The 21,062-nt window shown below is 39.5% G+C and overlaps 1 protein-coding gene across 8 annotated transcripts in view; it reads left to right on the top strand.

Moving 5' to 3' along the window:
• LPAR1 (lysophosphatidic acid receptor 1) overlaps positions 1-21,062 on the top strand; it is a 131,918-nt gene that overhangs the window by 56,959 nt on the left and 53,897 nt on the right. For 7 of the 8 annotated variants that reach the window (XM_037152742.2, XM_037152743.2, XM_037152744.2 and 4 more), the window contains one exon: positions 3,426-3,585. In XM_037152742.2, the coding sequence (XP_037008637.1) occupies positions 3,541-3,585 (45 nt within the window). In that variant the 5' untranslated portion in view covers positions 3,426-3,540. Of the gene's footprint in view, positions 1-954; positions 1,046-3,425; positions 3,586-21,062 lie in introns of those variants that run through there. The other variant, XM_037152740.2, reaches the window with a different exon arrangement.

Here is a 21,062-nt window from a genome sequence, read left to right on the forward strand (position 1 = left end):
AGTCTAGCTCTTCCATGATTTCTTCAGTTTTGTAAATAAGTTCGGAAGTAAATGGATAAACATAATTTTAAGGCTGCTACCAGGCGAGAGCTGATTTATAACCTTTGAGCTAATATTGCTTAGAGCTTGTGTTTTCAGACGTAAACAACCATACACCATTGTATAAAGGGCTCCTATAATCTTCTTATATTATTAGGTTCAACAAAAACCCCAAAACTAGATATTTCTTAAATACGTTAGGGAAAGGTAGTTCATCCTCCTTATTTTCTTTTTGAAGAAGTGAAACTAATCATCTGTATTATCTATTGTTATATCTCAAGGATGGGTAACATAAATCAGAACTAGGGGCATGTCACTGAAATTTCATAGACATGAGAGCAGCACAGGTGTTTTTGTTTCAGGGTTTGGGGAAAATAGTTACTCTTTGGGACCCCTGATTTTATCCTGCTTTCTTTGGGACCACCTGTGGTCTGTGCTTAGAGAGACTCCGGGCACCACCTCTTAATTTTCGTTCTCTCTGTGGGGCCCCAGAGTGGGTCCTGGTTCCGGTCTCAGCTCCCTCATTTCCTGGCTGTTGTGACCTCGGGTGTGTTGCATGGACTTTCCAAGGCTCAGGCTCCGCATGTAGGGAGTGAGTTTAACAATGTCGACCCTAAACTGTCTGTGAAATGACCACTCCAGTGCTCAGCATCCAGCAGGGTTTCCATTTCCCAGTCCCCCACCCCTCCCTCTTTTGTCATCAGCAATGAGGCCATGTGGTATATTTGTCACATTGATTTCTATATGGCTTTCGTGACTCCTGGCTAGGGGCCCAGGATGCACCTTTTGGGCAACTCTATGTACTCTGAATACAAGGAGAGACAAAAGTAGGTTTACAGCTGTGAGCTCACAAAATGGAGATTTCTTTCTTGTATTTTCATTTACTAATTGCTGCATTATTTTCCATATGAACAGCTGTGAGCCCGCCTTTGCCCCACGCTATACTATGGTTATATTGCTGAATGACTTAGCTCGGCAGAACTGATGCTGAATCTGAGCACACAGGGTGAGTCTTTAAGAGTGGAATCTCGCCTGCTTGTTGCAGTTTTTGGTTGTCATGCTATTTATGTACTCATCTGTGTACCCTACATAGGATGGAGCAAGGTCATGCGAATTATAAACACGTGAGAAGGAAATAGGGAAATACAGAAGTTGAGGTGGGGACAGAATGATGCCAGGAACAAGTTCAGCATGAAACGGCACACCATGGGGCCCTGTCGACTTCTCAGAGTCGGCTCCACACCCCGCCACAGCCATTCTGAAGGGGGAAGGGCCATCCGATACACGTCCCCACCGTTCTCCTGGGCTGTTCATCTCAATCCACAGTGTGATGAACAATAGGTTTATCGAAGGAGAACATCCGTGTTTTCTCAGGGCACCTACGAATTTTATGTTGACTGTTATACCAAAACATCTTGACAGCTTTACTTCTTCTTAATAAAAACCTTTGTTCTAGGAGAGGGAAGCAAATAGGCACGTGCCACAGTTCTAAATATTTGAAACCTAAGCAGGGGTGTCCAACCTTTAGGCGTCTCTGGGTCACACTGCAAGAAAAGATGCTTTGGACCAGGCATTAAATACACAAACAGTAACAAAAATGGATCCGCAAAAAAAAAAGGTTTCAAGTAAATTTATGACTTTTGTCTTGGGCCCCATTCATAGCCACCCTGAGCCGCAGGTTGGACACCCCTGAAACAATTGAAACTATAGTTTGAGGGGTGATACATAAAAACAGGACACAAGTCAAAATTTGAAGTTCATAGAAGTTGCTGCCAAACCTAGATTATTTCTTAGGAAAATGTTCTTCTGAGGTTATGTGACTTGCTCAGCATCATCCAGCTAATACAGGGTCACGCCAGTGGATTCGGGACCAGAAGATCTGGATTAAGCATCCAGCTTGCCCGTTACTACTGTTCAAAACTTGAATCTTGTGATCCTAGCTCATTATTTTCATATTATTAAAAGTATCATTTCCTAATAGTTTAAAAGTATTCAGATATCATCTTGCATGCTGGTGAAATTAGAAAGTGTATAGTTATAGACAAAAGCTTCCTGCAGACAGGGCTGGGTCAGTTTCATTCATTGTACCCTAAATTCACTGTGAGTGCTCAACAAATAGCTGTTGAATAAAAGGCTTTTGTTAGGTGGTATGAAAACATCCTAAAAATTAAAAAATTTTTCTAAAATAAAAGAATTTAAAAAAAGATTTTGTTTATTTATTTGTAGAGAGAGGGGAAGGCAGGGAGAAAGAGAGGGAGAGAAATATCAGTGTGTGGTTGCCCCTTGCCTGCCCCCTACTGGGGACCTGGCCCACAACCCAGGCTTGTGCCCTGACTGGGAATCAAACCGGTGACCCTTTGTTTCGCAGTTGGGTACTCAATCCACTGAGCCACACCAGCCAAGGCAAAATAGAAGAATTTAAAAAAATTCTTTTTTATAGTGAGAGACAATCTTTATGAGTTAAGCATTAATGCAGAATATTTGTGCACAATTCAATAATGTTTATAACACCTAAACATTGGTGGAAAAAAATGTTTTTTTCTGGACTAATTTGAAACATGAAAACAATGACAATCTTTTGGCAGAATATGGGCCATGCTTCACTGGAGGAAATTTAACATATTAATAATGAAAGATTTAGTTATATTTTGTGCTTATTGAGCATCCTCTCTTTGAAGATGTCAAAGGATTTTAAAAATGTACTTTTCCTCACACACATCTGAGATACGAAGCCCCCACCATCCCCCTGAGTACCTGACTCACCCCTGTGACTGAATCCTGTAACTTTGGGGTGCCTTTCTTTTCTTTAATCTTGAAAGCAGTAACTAAGTTATCTGAGAAAATGGAACAGTTCTTGCTCTTCTGTTTCCTACCGGACCAGAATGGTTGTTGCTCTAGGGCTGGTTGTACTGTTAATAAAAATGGACGACTTTAGTCCCTTCCTTTCTCCAGCCCTCATTTTTTTCATCTGCTAAAGGGCAGGGATAATCTCTGCGACACCTGATGGCATCATTCTCTTTGCCCCTTTGTATATACGCTCTCAACACTCAATTGTAGGTCCCTCAACTTCCTTATTGTTTAAAGTCAGGATGGCTTCTCACCCTGGCCCATTCTCCTCAGCTTCACAACTGCCTTCCCAAAGTGTCTAGCTAGCCTGCAGGGTTGGATCCAGACTTATGAAAATACATCAACTTAACTTGATTTGGATGCATGGCACAAAAATCTTGATGATGAGACATTAAATTCTCTCTCCTGGGTTCCTCTTTCTAGTAAAGCTAGTAGTTGGCATTCACCATCAGGGAAATTTGCTTCCTCTGGCAAATGGCACTTCACTCCCATGTGGTGGTCCTCTTAGGCTAAATGTGGGTTTTCCTGTTCTTTTCCAGGTACACAGTTTCTCCTAGCATGACTACGATCTGATCAGCAACCACAAGCGTTTGAGTCCTGTGTCTGGCGCCATAGTGCTGGGGCCTGGTCACTGCCCACAACCGCAGAGCCGCCATGGCCGCTGCCTCTACTGCCTCCCCTGTAATTTCACAGCCCCAGGTAAGTGATTCCAACCAACACAGGTCTGAGCTAATCATAGTTTTCTGAATATTTACATGGAGTTTCAGAAAGTGTGTTTGACTCTGGGGATAATGTATATCGTAATTATAATTTGGTGGGTATTTGGATACTAGTGTTTTTGTGAGCAAGGTGCTGTTTTGTTCAAGAAGCAGCTAGAACAATGAGCAAGTGATTTCAGTGAACTGATCTCTGTTTGTAGGGGCCTTGGTTTTCAGTGCCAAGGGTGTTTGGCTGTTCATGTAGGCATCAAATTCCAAATCAAGACAGTCTGAAGAGCATCCTGCTGTTTTTCCTTTCTTGTTTTTTTTTTCAGGGCTTAATGAAATTTCTCAGAACAGATGTAATCTTACAACAAGTTTTCTGACTGCTGTCTCATTGTTCTCCTCCTAGAATTATTACTATTATTTTTCCAAGTAGGTGTAGTAACTTAGAAAAGAAAGTGCAATTCTAGAAACTTCTGAACAGTAATATGAGTTAGCTTTTCTGTCCGGTGAAGAACAGTAATACGGCAGGAATGCTGCCTTTGTTCAGATGACTTTACCATCTGATCTGTTACAGTGCTAACAGGACTCGGTCAGTTTCAGCAGGCAGAGGGGCTCCATTGCGAGGGAGCCTTTGGAGTCATTAGGCCTGGATTCACATCCTGATATTGCTGGATGAGGAGGCCCAGTCCTGCTAACCTCGCTCAGCTTCAATTTCTTCTGTGATCACACTTCTCAGGACGGTTTTATGGTTTAAATGACAGAATGTATTCAAAACCTGTGGTAGGTGCTCAACGAGAGTAGTTTCCCGTTTATTCTTCCTTCATCTCCTTCACCTTCTAAAGTGTGACCCCCCCACCCCCCATCTCATTCACGACAGTCCCTTTTTAGACCCAGGCTAGAGAAAAAGGCTAACCTTTGAGAAAGAGCTATTTTGGTGGCAATTGGAATCTTGATGATATAGAAAGTTATTCCACAATTTTTTTGGTATTATTTTACAAGCTACTACATTTTGCATGTATTTCAAGGCAGGGGCTCTTGGTAAATGTAAGGGAGGGAAAGAAAGAAGAAGCAGGAGAAAGGAGCATTTTTACTTTTATTTATTATGCTTTTTAAAAATCTTTTAAGAGACCTTGGGATTTTATCTTAGAGATAAATTCCTTGCTGTTTTTTTTTTTTTTTTTAAACATTCTAAAGCCTTTAGTGCTATTTTCCAGGGTGTTTAGTATTACCTCCAGTATGTGAATTTCTCTTTCCGGCAAATGGATCTTTGTCTTTGCAACACTTTATTTACTTTGGGGTTGGTTTCCATTCCCCTCGGTGGTGTTTTTGGTGCCCGAGTGACTGGCGGATGGGTAAAAAGACTTGGTGCCTGCTGTCCGAGGTCACCATTTCAAAGGGCACCGCAGCTGCGCCCTCGCAGGGACTGTTCTCAGCCTTTTGTGAAGTCAGACCCTCCGTGGGGTTTCTGCTCAAGGCATCGCAGCATCCTGGTCTAGCTGCTGTCCTTTGTCAGCACGTCCAACAGCACCATCTTATCTACACACCTTCCCTTTTGTACAAGCTCCTATCAGCTGGTGAGTAATATATTTTCAAATGAGTCATTTAATTAAAATGTTTAGCACCACCCAAGGTAGAAACAGGTCATAGTCAATAAGAATGTGTGGGGAAGCATGTATTCCTGTAAATACTCTGTGGGAAAATGAATTGGTATAGTCACTCTGGAGGATAATTTGACAGTATTTATTGAAATTATAGACTTTGGCACGTACCCTATTCCCATCTTGGTGTCTACATTAGGAAGCACTCACACGTGAGCCCAAGGAGATGCACATAAAGAGATTCACCGAAGTCTTGGTTGAAGGCCAAGAAATTAAAAACTTTCTGAATATACAATAGTGGGAGGACTGAGTGCATTTAGGCATATCGATATGATTTAAATACCATGCAGCAGTTAAAAAATGGTAAATATACAGAGACGGCAAAAGTAGGTTCACAGTTGTGAGTATGCAAAGCACAGAGTTTATTCTTGTATTCTTATTCATTGTATCATTTTTCATACAACTGTAAACCTACTTTTGCCTTCTCTGTATATCTCCACCCAGCTATGAGTCCCCAGGGTATCTGATGGAGGGTAAAGAAAGCAAGATGCAGAATAATACTTACAAGAAGATATTAAAACCGTAAAATAAGACCATATGCTTTTGGAGATGAACATATGGTACATTAATGTAAATGCATAGAGAAAGGTCTAGTAGAACATCCCTTGTAAAAGGAAATACTATTGCCTCCAAGAGGGCGAAAATTGGATCTTGGGAGATGGAAAATCCCTCCAAAGCTTAACCCTACCTGAAGAAATCGTATTCTTTTGTATTTAATTTCTCTCATAGGGAGAATTTAAATTTAATTAAAGCACTCTGCTTGAAAGTCGCTGATGGGGGAGAAAAGTCCTGGCCACAGCGTTCAGTGACGGAGCACAGAGGAGACAGGGTGGGGGGAGAAAGGTTTCCTGCTCTCACTGCCTCCAATTCCTCGTCTGAAAAATGGGCATAACAATAATAAAGCCAAGTTCATAGGGTTGTTTAAAGGATGAAATTGGATAATGAGTATAAAACTTAGAATAGTATCCAGTACATATTCTTTCTTTTTAAAGATTTTATTTATTTATTTTAGAGAGGGCCAGGGAGGGAGAACGAATGGGAGAGAAACATCAATGTGTGGTTGCCTCTCGTGTGTCCCCTGGTGGGGACCTGGCTGGAAACCCAGCCATGTGCCCTGACTGGGAATTGAACCAGCGACCCTTTGATTTGCAGGTTGGCATTCAATCCGCTGAGCCACACCAGCCAGGGCTGGTACATAGTATTAATATGTCTAAGCATTATTATTTAGCAAGCACTGTGGCAGACCTGGGGATATAAGAATAAATAAGATAAAACAAGGCTTTTGCCCTGCCAGAGCTTAGAAATGCAGTGGGAAATAGATAAGGAAACAGAAAATTGCAATGCTCTGTCACAAAGGCTGTGGTACAGGAAGTCTCGGTGCTCTGGGAGCAAAGAGGAGAACCCAGGAAAGATTTGCCGGATCAGTGTAGGCCTCTGGAAGGAAGGCCCCCAGGCTGGAATCTTATGTACCAGAGTATGAGCGATCCTGGTAAAGAAGAGGAAATAGCATGTGAGAATGCCAAGGTGAACGAGGGCACAGTATTTGCATGTTAGGTCAGGATAGTTGCAGTAGATTGAGGCATGAAGTTGTCTGTAATGTTCTAGAGCCAGCTCTGCCAGCTGACAAACCTGGTTGTTAAGTTTTCAGGAATTCAGTGAGCCCATTGACTTCATGTTTGCAGCTTGAAATCAGCCAGGGTGGAGTATTGACATCATGGAAATTGGCAAACACGCTCCTTCACTCCTAAGAGTCTATTGTTACGTATTTATCAGCATACTTCTGGTTGTAGAGGAGGCAGATAGGTCAGGTTACAAGGCTGGAGAAGATTTTGCAGGGCCTTGCAAGCCACATGAAGAAATGTAGTCTTGAAGAAGCCCGTGTAGCTTTTAATTCTTAGACCCGAGTTCAAACCTTGACCTTTGATGATTAAAACACAGTTTATTTTATCCCCAGTGAGGACATTTTTTCGTTGCTTTTGAGAGAGAGCAAGAGAGAAGGGAAACAGACTGACAGACAGACATCGATGTGATGAATGTGAGAGAGGAACATTAATTAGTTTCCTCTCTCATGCACCCTGACCGGGGATCAAACCCACAAGCTGGGTGTGTGCCCCGACCAGGAAATGAACCAGCCACCTTTCAATCTATGGGACAATGCTCCAACCAAATGAGCCATACCAGCCAGGGTGACTTTTGACAATTTTGTTGAACAAGCTCATTAATCAATCTCAACCAAGAGAGTGAACCCCATTATTCTTGCCATATGTGGGGAACAGTAGTAGCCTGTGATTGTTGGGGGAACTCAAATCCACTTGGAAGGTGTCAGCTATAAACTGGGGTATTAGGTCGCAGGGAGAGGCAGCTTACTCCTCTGGAGAGATGTGGGCCATTGGGTCACTAGTTTCCCAGGATCCTCTGGTCGATGATGGGCCTCCCCATTATATATCAAATCTCACATGTAATTTGTGTAGTCAAGTTTTAGTCCAAGGCTGACTCGTTTTTGACCCTAAGCCTGTATTGGTGTTTTCTCTTCTATTATCAGGTTTTCTCCAGGTTCAGAGAAGGTAAAAGTAATTTAAATACAGCTTCTCCTTAGGCAAAGCGAAACAAGCAGTTCACTCAATCAGCTTAGCCTGGTACTGTCTGGCACATCAATTGCATTCCTTCAGAGTGAATTCAGGGACCTGTGTAAAGATAAGCCCATGTTCAAGTGTGAAAGTCCTGACGATTCTTTTCTAAGGCAAAAATTTTTGCTAAAGCAAAAACAACAGTTTAAAGAAAAGAGCTTTTGGGTTTTTGTGCTACTCTTATTCATCTGGTAACAAAGAGCATTTTTCTTATCAAGGCTGCCTAATACTAGATATAAACTAATTAATATGAACAAATAGCTTGTGATTGTTTCAAACAATAATAGGGAAGAAAGCGTTCATTGTCACCCCTGCTGGGATTGCTATTTAGTTAGTGAAAGATACGCCTTGTGCTTTGAAGTGGGGCAAGTTTGTATTCTCTGCTCTGCTCCCGCCTACACTGTAAGATGGATTTTTGTTTTCTCATGCCCAGGGAGCACCTTGTTCTTATGAAGCAGGATGAATAGTGAGGCGAAACTGGACTAGCAGCAGCAGGAAGGTGGTGTGTGTGACTGATTTATAGTTCTGTTAGTCCAGACGCTGATAAAGAGCTTCCTTACCCAGAGGAAGCTTCAGGGGTGTTTGCAGACAGGAACTTGCTCATTCGGCTCAATGAACGTGTTCCACCCTGTGGATGAGGTGGGGGGTGGGGGTGGGATGGGACACCAAAACCCTGCCACTCCGAATGACTGTTTTCTGTTCCTAGAACTGTGTTGAGAATTCCTTTAATTGTGCTTCATCTAGTGACTGTGGGTAGAAGATGGATTCAAAGTTTTCTTTTTCTTTTGAATGGAAGGGTCAATAGTTCAGCACATGAATGAATGGGTTGGCCTCTCTCAAATCTAGGACTGGTATTAGAGACCAGCAGAGTTGTTTGAAAACTTCAAAGGTATTCAGATCCCAAACCTGTGATTCCAGTTAGGAAGGATTCTTTTCTATCAGTAGTTTTTTTTACAAGGTATTTCATTCTGTCTGTCATTTGTTAAGTGGCTATCTTGGTTTTCATGCAAGGAAACAAGGACACTGTGACTTCTCCAAGTTCCTACAAGATTTCCTGTAGCTTTCATTAAAGACATGAGTTTGAGTAGATTTTAAATGTCTTAAACAACAGATTTGTTCCTCTGGTTCTTACCCAGTGTTCTGATATAACACAATTAAGTCTCCATTTATTGTCTGTTGGAAAACAGGTGTTTTTGAACATCATGACCAATAGGTTATCTGAACAAAATTCATAGTATTTCCAAAGTCTGTTTCAGAGGTTTTAATTCTGACATTAGAAAGTGGATACTTGTGGATTAAAGCCATTGAGTTCAATATTAAATGGCTTGTGATTTTGAGATCGAAAGACTTTTTCCCCCAAGAACTTTGTATAATGGCAGCTTTCAAACATTTACAAAGATAAAAAGAATAATATAATGAAGCCCAATATCGCCATTACCTAGATTCAACAATTACTAACATTTTGCCTTACTGAATTTGTTTTCTTCCATTTGGGGGGGACGGAGTGTTTTAAAGCAAATCTTTGACATGTGTCATCTTATCTCAACTTTTACACATCAATCTCTAAAGCATAATTCACTTATATAGCTATTACAGTACCATCATTATACTTAAAATTAATTTTAAACTCTCTAATGTCATTTTATACTCACTTATATTCGGATTTCCCCAATGGTTTTTCTAAAAAGTGTTTTTGTAGTTGATGTATTATGTTACCCTTTAAAAACATTGATTAGATTAGTTTACTCTTCTGCTTAAAACTGTTCCATGATTTTTTAAAGGTTTAAATCGTGTTTCCCCATTTATTCTCTAAGTGAGGAAACAGACTGAAATATTAACCAGAATATTTCATCACTGATGGATAAAAACACGACAGCTGCCAAGTCAGGGCAAGGTTGGCTGCAAATATCGTGATAGTGCTTTCTTGTAGATTAAAGTGTGAGCCATTAATTGCTGTCCAAAGTATGTTTCCAGTGCCACACAATGAGGCATCGTAAGGTCTGGCTTCACCTGCCATGACATTGAGGAAAGAGAATGCACAGGCTTAGATCCAGGTGGGTTTGCATTCAAATCTCATAGCTAGGAGATTTTTCAATAGTCTTTCAGCTTCATTTTTTTTGAATCTCTAGAATTCAAATAATACACACTGTGCTCCTGGGCTTAAATGGCAAAACACCTGCTAAGTGCTCTGTCCAGTGTCAGCCTCTTAACAGATACCTGCCATATGTTAGTTCGTTTCTTTTCCTCATCACTGTTTTGGGAGCTCTTTACAGGGAGAGAGTAGTTACCTCTTCCCATGGCCTGTGTGTATGGTGTGCTTATGTAGTCTGCCAGAATATCCATCACAGGAAGGCCAAGTTAGATAAACACTCTGCAGAAAACGCCAATGTATTGCCAGGAATAAATGCATGTGGAGATAAACACTGAAATTTCTGACTTACTCCGTCTTGAACTGTGTTTCCATTAGAAGTTAAATTCGTTCTCATGTTGCAATGCAAATTCATCTATGCCCTCTTCTGTGTTTATAAATTCAGATAAAGTTTGAGAGGATATCACATTTCAGAATCTGAGGGCACATTTTCAGTTTTCTATTCATAGAACAAAGTTATCCCGGGATACCGAGGGTCAACCACAAATGCAACCTTCCACATTTGTTTCTTTTTCTTTCTAATTGCTTAGTCTTTGAAGATTAATGGAGCTACCTGTTTATCCTTCCAAGGGATGTGGCCTTCCCCCTCTTACTGCCCATCATGGTGCTGTTTGCCTGGTGTCCTTTCCCCACTCCTAGCTTCTCCGGCTATTTCTCTTTCAACTTCTGGCGCACCTTTTCTTAGTGCTTATTCTTAGTGAATACACACTAAGGTGCGTGCCTTCGGACTCATGTGATTTGAACATTTCAGAACAAATGTTACAGAAAGAGGAATGAATCCTCAGTCCTTAAAAGGAGGTGATGTTTTTCTTTCCATTCTGCAGGTGGGACAATGAGTGCTCTGCCGTTCCAACCAGCTGACGAGGTCATAATAATAGGGCCTGGGGATTTATGTCTTTTGAGAACTGTCCCCTACTGTAATGAGACTGTTTGCCTTGTCATGATACTGCCATTTGGTAACTGCCTAGCATCACTTAAAGAACTGCCCTTTCGTTACACTCACCCCATGTCATAAATGACTGTCCTAGGCAGGCTCAGGCTGGGACAGAATTGATAGTGGTTGATACCTGCTCTTTAGCAGCAGACAAGATGTTTAGGGAAAGGCCACAAAGTGGGTTAGTTCTTGAAACGCTAGGCTAGCAATTAAGCAACTTTCAGAGATTCAGACAGTGTTTGAGAGCAAGAGTGCCAGGAGAGGGATAACGTATGGTTGTTGGTGAACTCGGTAGCTGCCTAATTTCAAAATGTTGGCTCTTAGGTGAACCTCCACCAGCCAGTTTAGGGAGGTTTTAGAGTCTTAGGTCAGGCCTGGAAGGAAGAGATATTTATCTGGCTTCAGGTCTGGGCTGACTCTAAGGGCTTTGCATATCTAGAACTCTATTTAGCATTAACTCAGCTGTGGTTGATTGGGTTACTGAGGTAACCTGGCGAAAACAATGGAGGGGAGGCCCCAGAAGAATCCCACTCCCAAAGCCTGCATTCAGCGCTTACTCTGCCTTGCTGTATTGTGTGTGATGACCAGTGGGAATTTAGGACTCAGCAGTCCGGGGGTGGGGGTGGGTGGCATGGATCCCACTTCTGGGAGACATGTCAATATGGAGAGGCTCAATTACCTATCAGCCCAATGTCTTCCTCAAGATTAGCTTGGAAAAGTGGGGTACCATTGAACCTGTAGATGGGTATTCAACTCTGTGATGGTGGAAAAAGAAAAGATATAAGGAACAGGGAATCTATAAGGATTACAGTCTTAGTTACACCATGATGTTTAACTTAATTGTAATCAGGAATATACATTTCTTCTTATTAGAATTTTTTGCATGATTTTTTCCCTTAAAATTATTAAAAATACATTGCTTTAACTTAAAATGTTAAATGCTACCTATTTTAGGTTGTATATTTTATTGTTTTTCTCTAAGCTAGTTATGGGGGAAAAGAACATAAACAAGCTGTTTGTAAGAAAAAAGTACAATAAGTATAAGTAGCAGAATAAAGAAAAACTTAAATGAGTATACGATCCTAGTCTTTTAAAAACCGAACACATTAAACTAATACAATGTTATATGTCAGTTATATTTCAGTAATAAACAACTTAGATGCTAATAAACCCCTTAAAAGCTATATACAAGTGCATTAAAAGTATTGAGTACTTGAGAGTAACTATAATAATAAAGTAAATGTAAGAATTCTTTGAGATTATTTATAAAACTTTATTAATAGGCATTAAAGTTAACTTAAATAGATACCATGTCTGTGGATTGTAAGGTTGTTGATTTGACGTGAGTTCTCTGAAAATGCATCTATAGATTAAATGCAATCACAATAAAAATTCCAAAAAAATGTTTTGAGACCCAAAATGCAGAAGGTCAGAAATAGCCAATATAATCTCGAAGAACTAGATGGGAAAAACCAGGCAACGTGGTATTCGTGTGGGGTCAGGTAAACCATAGAAAGAATAGAGACCTAGCCACCAACTTCACACGTCCACACACACACACACACATCATTGTAAAAAAGATTGGATCAAGATAATAAAGAAACATTCAGCTGTTAGCCTTTGAGACAAAATGGGCTAATGGAAAATAATTTGTCATTTTCTTCATACGATGACTTATTATATTGTCTTGATCTGTGAGTTCAAGAAGGCTTCCTTTTAGAGACGGTGTTTGGTTTATGGAGGTTCAAGTCTCTGAGTCCCGTGATTTGAACACTTCAGGAGAACAGATATTACAGCAAGTGTGATCAGTACTCAGTCCTCAAGAGGAGGTGATGGTTTTCTTTCCATTTTGCCGCTGAGGAAATATGCAACCTCCTGAGAGGGGAGTGTTGCATCATTTATTGAGGTCGTAATAGTAAACTACCTGAGTGAGATTTGAACACAGATCTCGCTGGTTCTAAGGCCTGAGCTTTCAGCCACTGTAAATCTACAATGTTATCTCCCCGTACTCTTTATTGTCTCCCAAGAAGTAGCAAATGTAAGTGAAGCATCATCATGTGTTTTTAGTTTTTATTCATTAATCATTCTTTGGACCTGGCGAAGTCTAGCAATAGTGCCTGCCGCTTCTCTTGCCCTTTGCTTCCTCCCCTCTGTCTTTTGTTGCCAACAGAACCATTTGCTGTGACTCAGATTAAATTAGGTGTTTAAAAAAATATGTCAAGCATACAGAAAAGTGTAGAGAGAATTATGATACAGTCATATACCTAGCTTTGTAAAATTTAAACATTTTGATGTAATTGCTTCACAATTTGGGGCTTTAACAAATAAGTGAATAGAGTTAGAGCCCTGGTACTGTCCAAGTTTATTAACACCCTCTTAGCCCAGACCATACATTGATATTTGTCACCTTCCCACAGGTGTATGTGGATATAAACGTATGTGGGAAAATATAAACAATGTATGTGTTTCTGCAAAGGTTCGACATTCCTGTATAATGCTCACATTTGTAAACATCGCATACAAGTCAAATTGCCGTGGTCAGCAGCAAACTTAAAGCTTTAACTTTGTTCGTTTTAGCTGCTCTATAGTATGTATGCCTTTCTGGTTATATTGCAGTTTATTCATCCTCCAATTGGCGGATATTCATGTTGCTTCTAATATTTTGGTATTGGAAAAAAATGGTGATGCCTGTCTCCTGTGGCACACGTGTGAGTTTTTCTAGTTAGACTCTTTCAGTCATGTGTATGAGTGTGACCAACTTTAGTGATTTTTGCCAAACTGTTTTTCAAAGCAGTTGCAATAAATTTTATTCCCATCAGCATTATATGGCGGTCCTCACCAACTCTTGATAGTTTCATACTTATTGATTTTTGCTAACCTAATGGAAAAATGAATTAGATCTGACTATGGGTTGTATTTAATTTTCTCGGATTCCCTGTGAGGATAATTATCTCTTCACGTGATTACTGATGATCCGGTTTCCTCATCTGCGAATCGCCTGCCCCATCTTTGCCTGTCTGCTGTTGAATTGTTTGGCTTTTTCTTTTCGATTTGTAGGAAGTCTTTTCATTTCACTGTGAAAACTAAGCCTTTTTAATGTGCATTGTCAAACTTTCTACTAGTCTTTAGTTTTTCACTGATTACAAAACCTTTCGTAGCACAGATGTATGGAATTGGTAATTAATCAGATTTTGTCAGTGCTTCGGTCTTGTTTAGAAAATACCCATATTCATGAGTTACAAATTTTAAAATTTTTTACATGTCTTTATATCACCTGAAGTTAATTTCTTCTGTGTATAATGTGGCATAGATATTGACTTTATTTTATTTTTTCCATATAGATGAACAGTTATGCCATTTTCCTCAATGGGTAAAGCCCATGGGCCATATCAAGTTACCATGGAAGTGCATGTTTTTGGCTCTTTATTCTATTCCATTGGCTTATTCATGTATTTCTGCAGCAATATCACAATACCTTCACTGCTACCACCTTAAAATAACATGTGCTTTTCCATAGGGTATCTAATTCTTTGTCACCCAAGTTATCTCAGATGCTCTGGTTCTTTTGTGCTTCCTTCCATATCACTGTTCAGGGTACGTGTCAAGCTTCATGAAAAACTCTTTCGGAATTTTTGTTTTATCACATTGAATTTAGATATTAATTTCAGGGAAATCGATACCACATCTTTGTCTGCTCAGGAAATGTGTTCTGTCTTCATTTATTTAGGTTTTCTTGTAAGTTTTTGAATACTTGGACTTATTCTCAGATACATTAGAGCTTTTATTGTTGTAAATATGTTTTTCTTGAAATAATACTTTAAAACAAATCACACGCTTATCAGCAGGGAGAGGGAGGGGGCAGAATGGGAGAAAAGGTATAGGGAATAAGAAGCATAAATGGTAGGTACAAAATAAACAGGGGGAGGTTAAGAACAGTATAGGAAATGGAGAAGCTGAAGAACTTGTATGTATGACCCATGGACATGGACTAAGGGGGGGGAATGCTGGAGGGAATGGGGTGCAGGGCAGAGGGGGACAAAGGGGAGAAAAAATAGGACAACTACAATAGCATAATCAATAAAATATACTTAAAAATATTTTTCTTGTGTTTCCTCTAAAAACACAGTTGATTCATGTGGCTTGACATTGAATCCCACAAAATTTGTTAAGCTCTCTTAGTACAGTTTATTTATAGACTATATTGCAGCTTATATGTAACCCATTGTACCATTTGTGAAAAGCAGTTTTTTCCTTTTTTTGAATCCTTTCCTTTTTTTTATTGTTTTCGCCATCATCACCAGTATATCCCTAAAAGCCACTGATGATTAAGTCAACTTTGTTTCTGTTTTAAAAGGAACTTCTTCCATCAAATATCACAATTGCCATACATTTTTTTTAATCAAATTAAGGAAGTTCCCTTGTAATCTTGGATTGTCAAATTGTCATGAAAGGTTATTTGTATTTACTGAATGCATTTCCATGTCTGTTGGCATGAACTGGCTTTTTTATTTCCCTGAATTTGTTCATGTGGTGAATTATATGACCAGAGTTTAAAATGTTTGCATTCATCTTTGCATTTTAGTATAAACCCTATTTAGTCGTTATGATATGTATTATAGTTATATATAATATTTATGTAATATAATAATATATGATATGCTATATAATTATATAATATGTAGTGTATATTATATTCTTAAATAATATTGGCCAATCATTTTACTCTTACTTCTTTGTTCTTGCAACATGGGTGTACTGGCTTCACACAATGATAATCAAATATAAAAAGTACTTTGAAAATATAAAATCAAAACTGTAATATTAGGTCATTTCAGGTTAGTTTCAAAACAAGTGGAAGTAAATTCCCCCTTTACTGCTTAAGAGTAAAATGTAACTCTTGAACTAGTTGGAGTGAAAAAGGGGGATACAAAAACACAGTTCAGTTTCATCTCAAATCTTGGGTCTCACCCTGCGGCAGACTGTTCTGCTGATTCTCGTGCATGATTTCCCTCCCGTGTCCTATTCCTTCGGATGCTGAGTTCATCCTCAGTGGGGCTGACCCGAGAGACTTCCACCTGGCTGCACTGAGGTCCGGTCCTCAGAGAGTTTTGATGCTTGCTAGTGCCCGGCGGAGTGGGAGGGGGATGGGGATATCACAAGCTCAGGACCCCAGTTTGTCAGTTTCTCCTTTTGTGGGTTTTCACACTTGACAGACTAACTTCAAATTCATTTATAGGATCAAGATCAGGATCAGGATTTTTGAAGAGTCTTTTATTCATTTTCCAACCTGGAGCCTCAGCTAAAAATAGGCAAACTCTCTTGTTTGCCTCAGTGCAAGTGGGTAGATGATGATGATGACGATGATCTATTCTTTTACTGATAGGGAGACCTTCAAAACTACTAGCTTCATGATCGGATCTTAGTTTTAACTCATTGCCTCAGTCAAGGCCAAGGACTTATCTTTTCCCAATACTATTTAACACCCTGTTTCCGCAATTTGACAATCAGCTGCCAGAGGAGCCTGTAACCTTGGTTTGTATCCCTTTGAGCTCAGCAGGGCATTCAGAAGGCTTGTCATTTTCACCAGCGTGTCTTTGTCTGTTCAGCGAATTCTTTCATTCCTTCCTCTTAGGACCAAGTCAAAACTCTCTCTCCCTTTGGAAATTTGACCAGTGTGGTGTTCCCCACCTTATCTCAGCTTGTTACAAGGGGCTAAAAAAAATACAAAATACAGTAGTTCATATGGAAAAGGACGTGCAGGTCATGATTATTACAGTAGCCTTATTAACTGTGTTGCATGCACTTACAAATGTAAACCTGCTTTCACCCCGCCCTGTGCATCATACTCAAACACAGTTACTTTATAAGAAGTAACATCGTATGCACTTTTTCAGATAACCCTTAAAAATCTAGTAGTTACATATTCTTCAGCAATTTTAAGGATTCTAGCTTGAACACATTTTTAGTTTTAATCAGCTTTGTTTTGTGGACCGTTTTCTGGTTCTAGTGGCAAATTATTCCACTTTTTAAATTGTTTCTAATTTGGGGCTATAAAAAGTGTGGGAACTCTTTTTCTTGGACTTAATGGCATTTAATCCTATGCTATCTCTCTCCTAGTCCCTTTATGGGGAGCGGGATAGTGGGGAAGGAAATGTACGAAAGGTCTGATTATTTTAGATTTAAGAGCCAGAACTGAAGAAGCCCGTGAGAAGATTCGCCTTGCTTTACAAATGAGAAAGTTGACGCTTGGAGCGTTTATGAGACTTACCGAAGACCAAATTAGCTGGTGAGCATCAGCATCAGGAAGAAGCGCTCATCCACTTACTGCTGTACTTAGCAGAAGTGAGAAAGCGAGAAGGCTTGATTGATGTCTTATTACTGGTCCTTCATCCAGCATAGATTAAAATCTTCCTTTTGGAATGACAGTGGAGTACATATTTACATTCTTATCTAAGTGCTGACTAAGTCACATAGGTTTAATTGCCAGTCTGGGAGCCTGTGCCAGCTGTTCCCTTCCCCACTCTGCTAATGAGTACGTGATGGTCTCCGAGGAGAATAAAAACCACAGTGGACGGACTGTGACCTGCTCCATTGCAGGTACTCAGGTGTATTGTTTGGCTGCCCTTGAAGGCAGACTGAAGAGCTGTAGCACACCCATACCTGGCGTTCCACAGATGCTTGCGAATGTGCAAATGAACAAATGACGTGCGTGGTGAAGATGAACAGCCCCTGTGCCTCTTTGAGTGGGGGCTTGGCAGATTGTTATGACTTCTATGGAGATCACGTGACAGGGGGAGGTAAATTTCTGAGATGTGGGCCATCTGTTCTGTAGAACAGCCACTGACCCGTCATCCTGGGATGTAATCGGTGGATGTGAAAAGGGCATGAACGCGGACCTCTCTTTTTAGCTTTGAGGACAATTTAATTTGGGGTTAATTCTGTTTTATTTACATCTTTGTTCTTTGGGTAGGGTATATTTCTGTAACTTATTACATAGAGATTTCTAATTACAGTGATTTGGATTTTGAATAATAAACTTAACAAAGTATTTATTGAGTTTTGTCTGATTATATATTTGTTTTTTCCTAAATTTTCTGTGATTAATATTACATATCTAAAGAAGAAAAAATATCATTTATAGTCTTACCTATATAAATTTTTCAAAATTGTCATTCTATACATTGCTTCTCTTTTTCCCTTACTTTCACTGTCTTTATTTCCAGTAATATGAAAAGCAGTCATCCTACTGTAGTATATTAATTACTCATTTTGATGGTTTTTGAATCATCACATTTAAACTTATTTCTGAAATTTTTTGTTACAGCCCTCGAGTGGCTCAGTTGGTTGGAGTGCTGTCCTTTACACAAAAAGGTTGCGGGTTCGAGCCCTGGTCAGGGCACATACCTGGGTTGTGGTTCCATCCCCTGTCAGGGTGCATGTGGGAGGCAACCCATCGACATTTCTCTCTCACATCAATGTCTCTCTCTCTCTTTCTCAAATTAATAAACATCCTTGAGTGAGGAGTTTTTTAAAGCAAAAAATTATTGTTATAATTTAAATAGCAAGTTTTGATTCTTATCTGAGTAATAAAAAATTAGCAGGTATTTACATCCTTCTATTTCCTTAATTTCAAGTTCTTATTCATGCAATGATTTAAATCTCAGACTATTATTAAATTATTATTTTGTAATTATACTTTCAAGAATTATTTCTGATACTTGCTTTAAGTGTTGTAGCCATGTGAGGAGCAGTTACATAGACCCATAAGTCTTGTGGGTTTTTGAGGCTTGCTGCCCGTGTTTTTACTCTATTTCATTTTACTTTTTGCATGGCTTAGTCACATTTATATTATCCTTAGGAAGAAAGTGTGGATGATGTGCCTTCTGAGCTTAACATCCCTGGGGCCATATTCTTTACCGTCCACATGTGAAAACATCCGTGTAGAGTCGCTGGCTTTGGAATTTATGGATCTCCCACATTTTCTCCAAATAATGGAGATCTTAAAATTTTAATGTTTATTGTATTTTTCCCATTACCATTAATCGCCTTATACGCCCCTCCCCCAGCAGTCGCCACACCGTTGTCCATGCCCATGAGTCCTTTTTCCTTTTTGCTCAATCCCTCCACCCGCTAACCTCCCCCTCCCCACCCCCAGCTGTCATCTGCTCTCCATCTAGGAGTCTGTCTCCGTTTTGCTTGTTAGTTCAGTTTGATTGCTCCTCTTCTGTCCTTTGGAATTCTGCAGCAGAGGCTTGGTGCTATCCTGTTCTCTCTCTTTCCCTAGATATTTGATTTGTTTGCTTTTTTGTTTATTTTTTTATACTATTAGAGTTTTTAACTTTACCCTTGAGATTCCAACATCTAAGCAAGTTATATTTAAATTTTACTTCCTTTTAATTAACTCGTTTGTAATTTATATAAACTTAAATAGTAATCTAAGGTCTTTTTCATAAAAGGTTTTCATTGAATTTATTGGGGTGACATTGGTTAATAAAATTAAATAGATTTGAGGTCTACAATTTTACAATACATCATCTGAGCCCTGGCTGGTGTATTTCAGTGGGTTGAGCGTGGGACTGAGAACCACAGAGTTGCTGGTTCGATTCCCAGTTGGGGCACATGCCTAGGTTGTGGGCTAGGTCCCCAGTAGGGGGCATGCGAGAGGCAACCACACATTGATGTTTCTGTCCTTCTCTTTCTCCTTCCCTTTTCTCTCTCTAAAAATAAATAAACAAAATCTTTTTAAAAAATACATCATCTGTATATTGTATTGTATGTTCACTACCCAATGTCAAGTCAAGTTCTCTTCAGTTACCATTTACTCCCTTTTATCCTTTCCTTTCCCCCCCATGAGATCTTTCTTCTTAAATAATAACTCGTCTTATGTTTTAGTTGTATTACATTAGTTCTGTCCTACTCTTTCTTGGGTTCCTAGAATACCGAAACTTTTTTCCTACATGTGTCTTCTTTGCTTTCATTCTTATCATCTCTGACCTTCTTCTCTGAGTGTGAGGGAATTTGTTAAGTATGTCTTCTAGTTGCCATTTCAGTTCTCTGGAATTTTTATACTTGTATTTCATAGCCTGAATTGCTATTTTTAATTCAGAAATTGTTTTCATCTCTCTGTTGGTCACAATAATGGCTTTCCAAGATTTAATCTCTACAGTTGGTGAATATGCTACCTTACCTAGCCAAAGGGACTTTTCAGATGTGGTTAAAGATTTGAGATGGGGAAATTATCCTAGGTTATCTGGGTCTCTCAATATAATAAAAAAGGCCCTTAAATGTGGAAGAGGGAGGAAGAAAAGTCAGTGTTAGAAAGATATCATGTGAGAAGGACTTGACTGGTCAGTGCTGACTTTGAAGATGGAGAGGTCCAGAAGCCCAGGAATGTGAGTAGTCTCTAGAAGCTGGAAATTGCAAGAAAAATTCTCTAGAGATACTGGAAAAGACAACAGTCCCACCAAAACCTTGGCATTTTAGTCTAGTGAAACCTACTTTGGACTTCTGACTTCTAAGACTATTAGATAACAAAATACGTACTTTTCCTGTTTGCTGTATCATTATAGTCATAACTACCTCAGTAATTTACAGGGATCATAGTTGAATTGGATTCTCCCCAGGCTTGATGTGGGTTTCTGCCTAAATCCATTGGGCCCTAAAGAAGTAAGAGAGCCCATTCATACTACCCTCTGGCTGCTATTAGAGGTTCTGCCAGGGTCTCCTCCAAGCCTGCTGCTTTTTGTAGATGTAGAGGAGATTTAATTATTTAAATTCAGTCCTGTTGTACTAAATTTAGCTGAAACCCCCTGACTTTTCCCCAGGTATATTCTACCATCACTATTTTTAATTTCTGGTACATGCTTCACTGTTTTAATATTTAGCTGGCAATTTTAATGAGCTATGGAGTTCTTACCCAGAATTCTTAGTATAGAATTTTAAATTTGAAGTAGACCTTATGTATCGTTTAGTCTAATTTCCTGATTTCACAGATGATGAAACTGAGGTTCAATAAATTAAGTAAGTTATACCATTAAATATAGTGTGGTTTCTATGGTGTCACTGCTCAGTTTTTGAGAGAGAGAGAGAGATAGCAGAGGATGG

This window comes from Artibeus jamaicensis, unplaced genomic scaffold, assembly GCF_021234435.1.
Source record: "Artibeus jamaicensis isolate MK-2021 breed Jamaican fruit bat unplaced genomic scaffold, CSHL_Jam_final scaffold_1964, whole genome shotgun sequence".
Classification (NCBI taxonomy): Eukaryota; Metazoa; Chordata; class Mammalia; order Chiroptera; family Phyllostomidae; genus Artibeus; species Artibeus jamaicensis.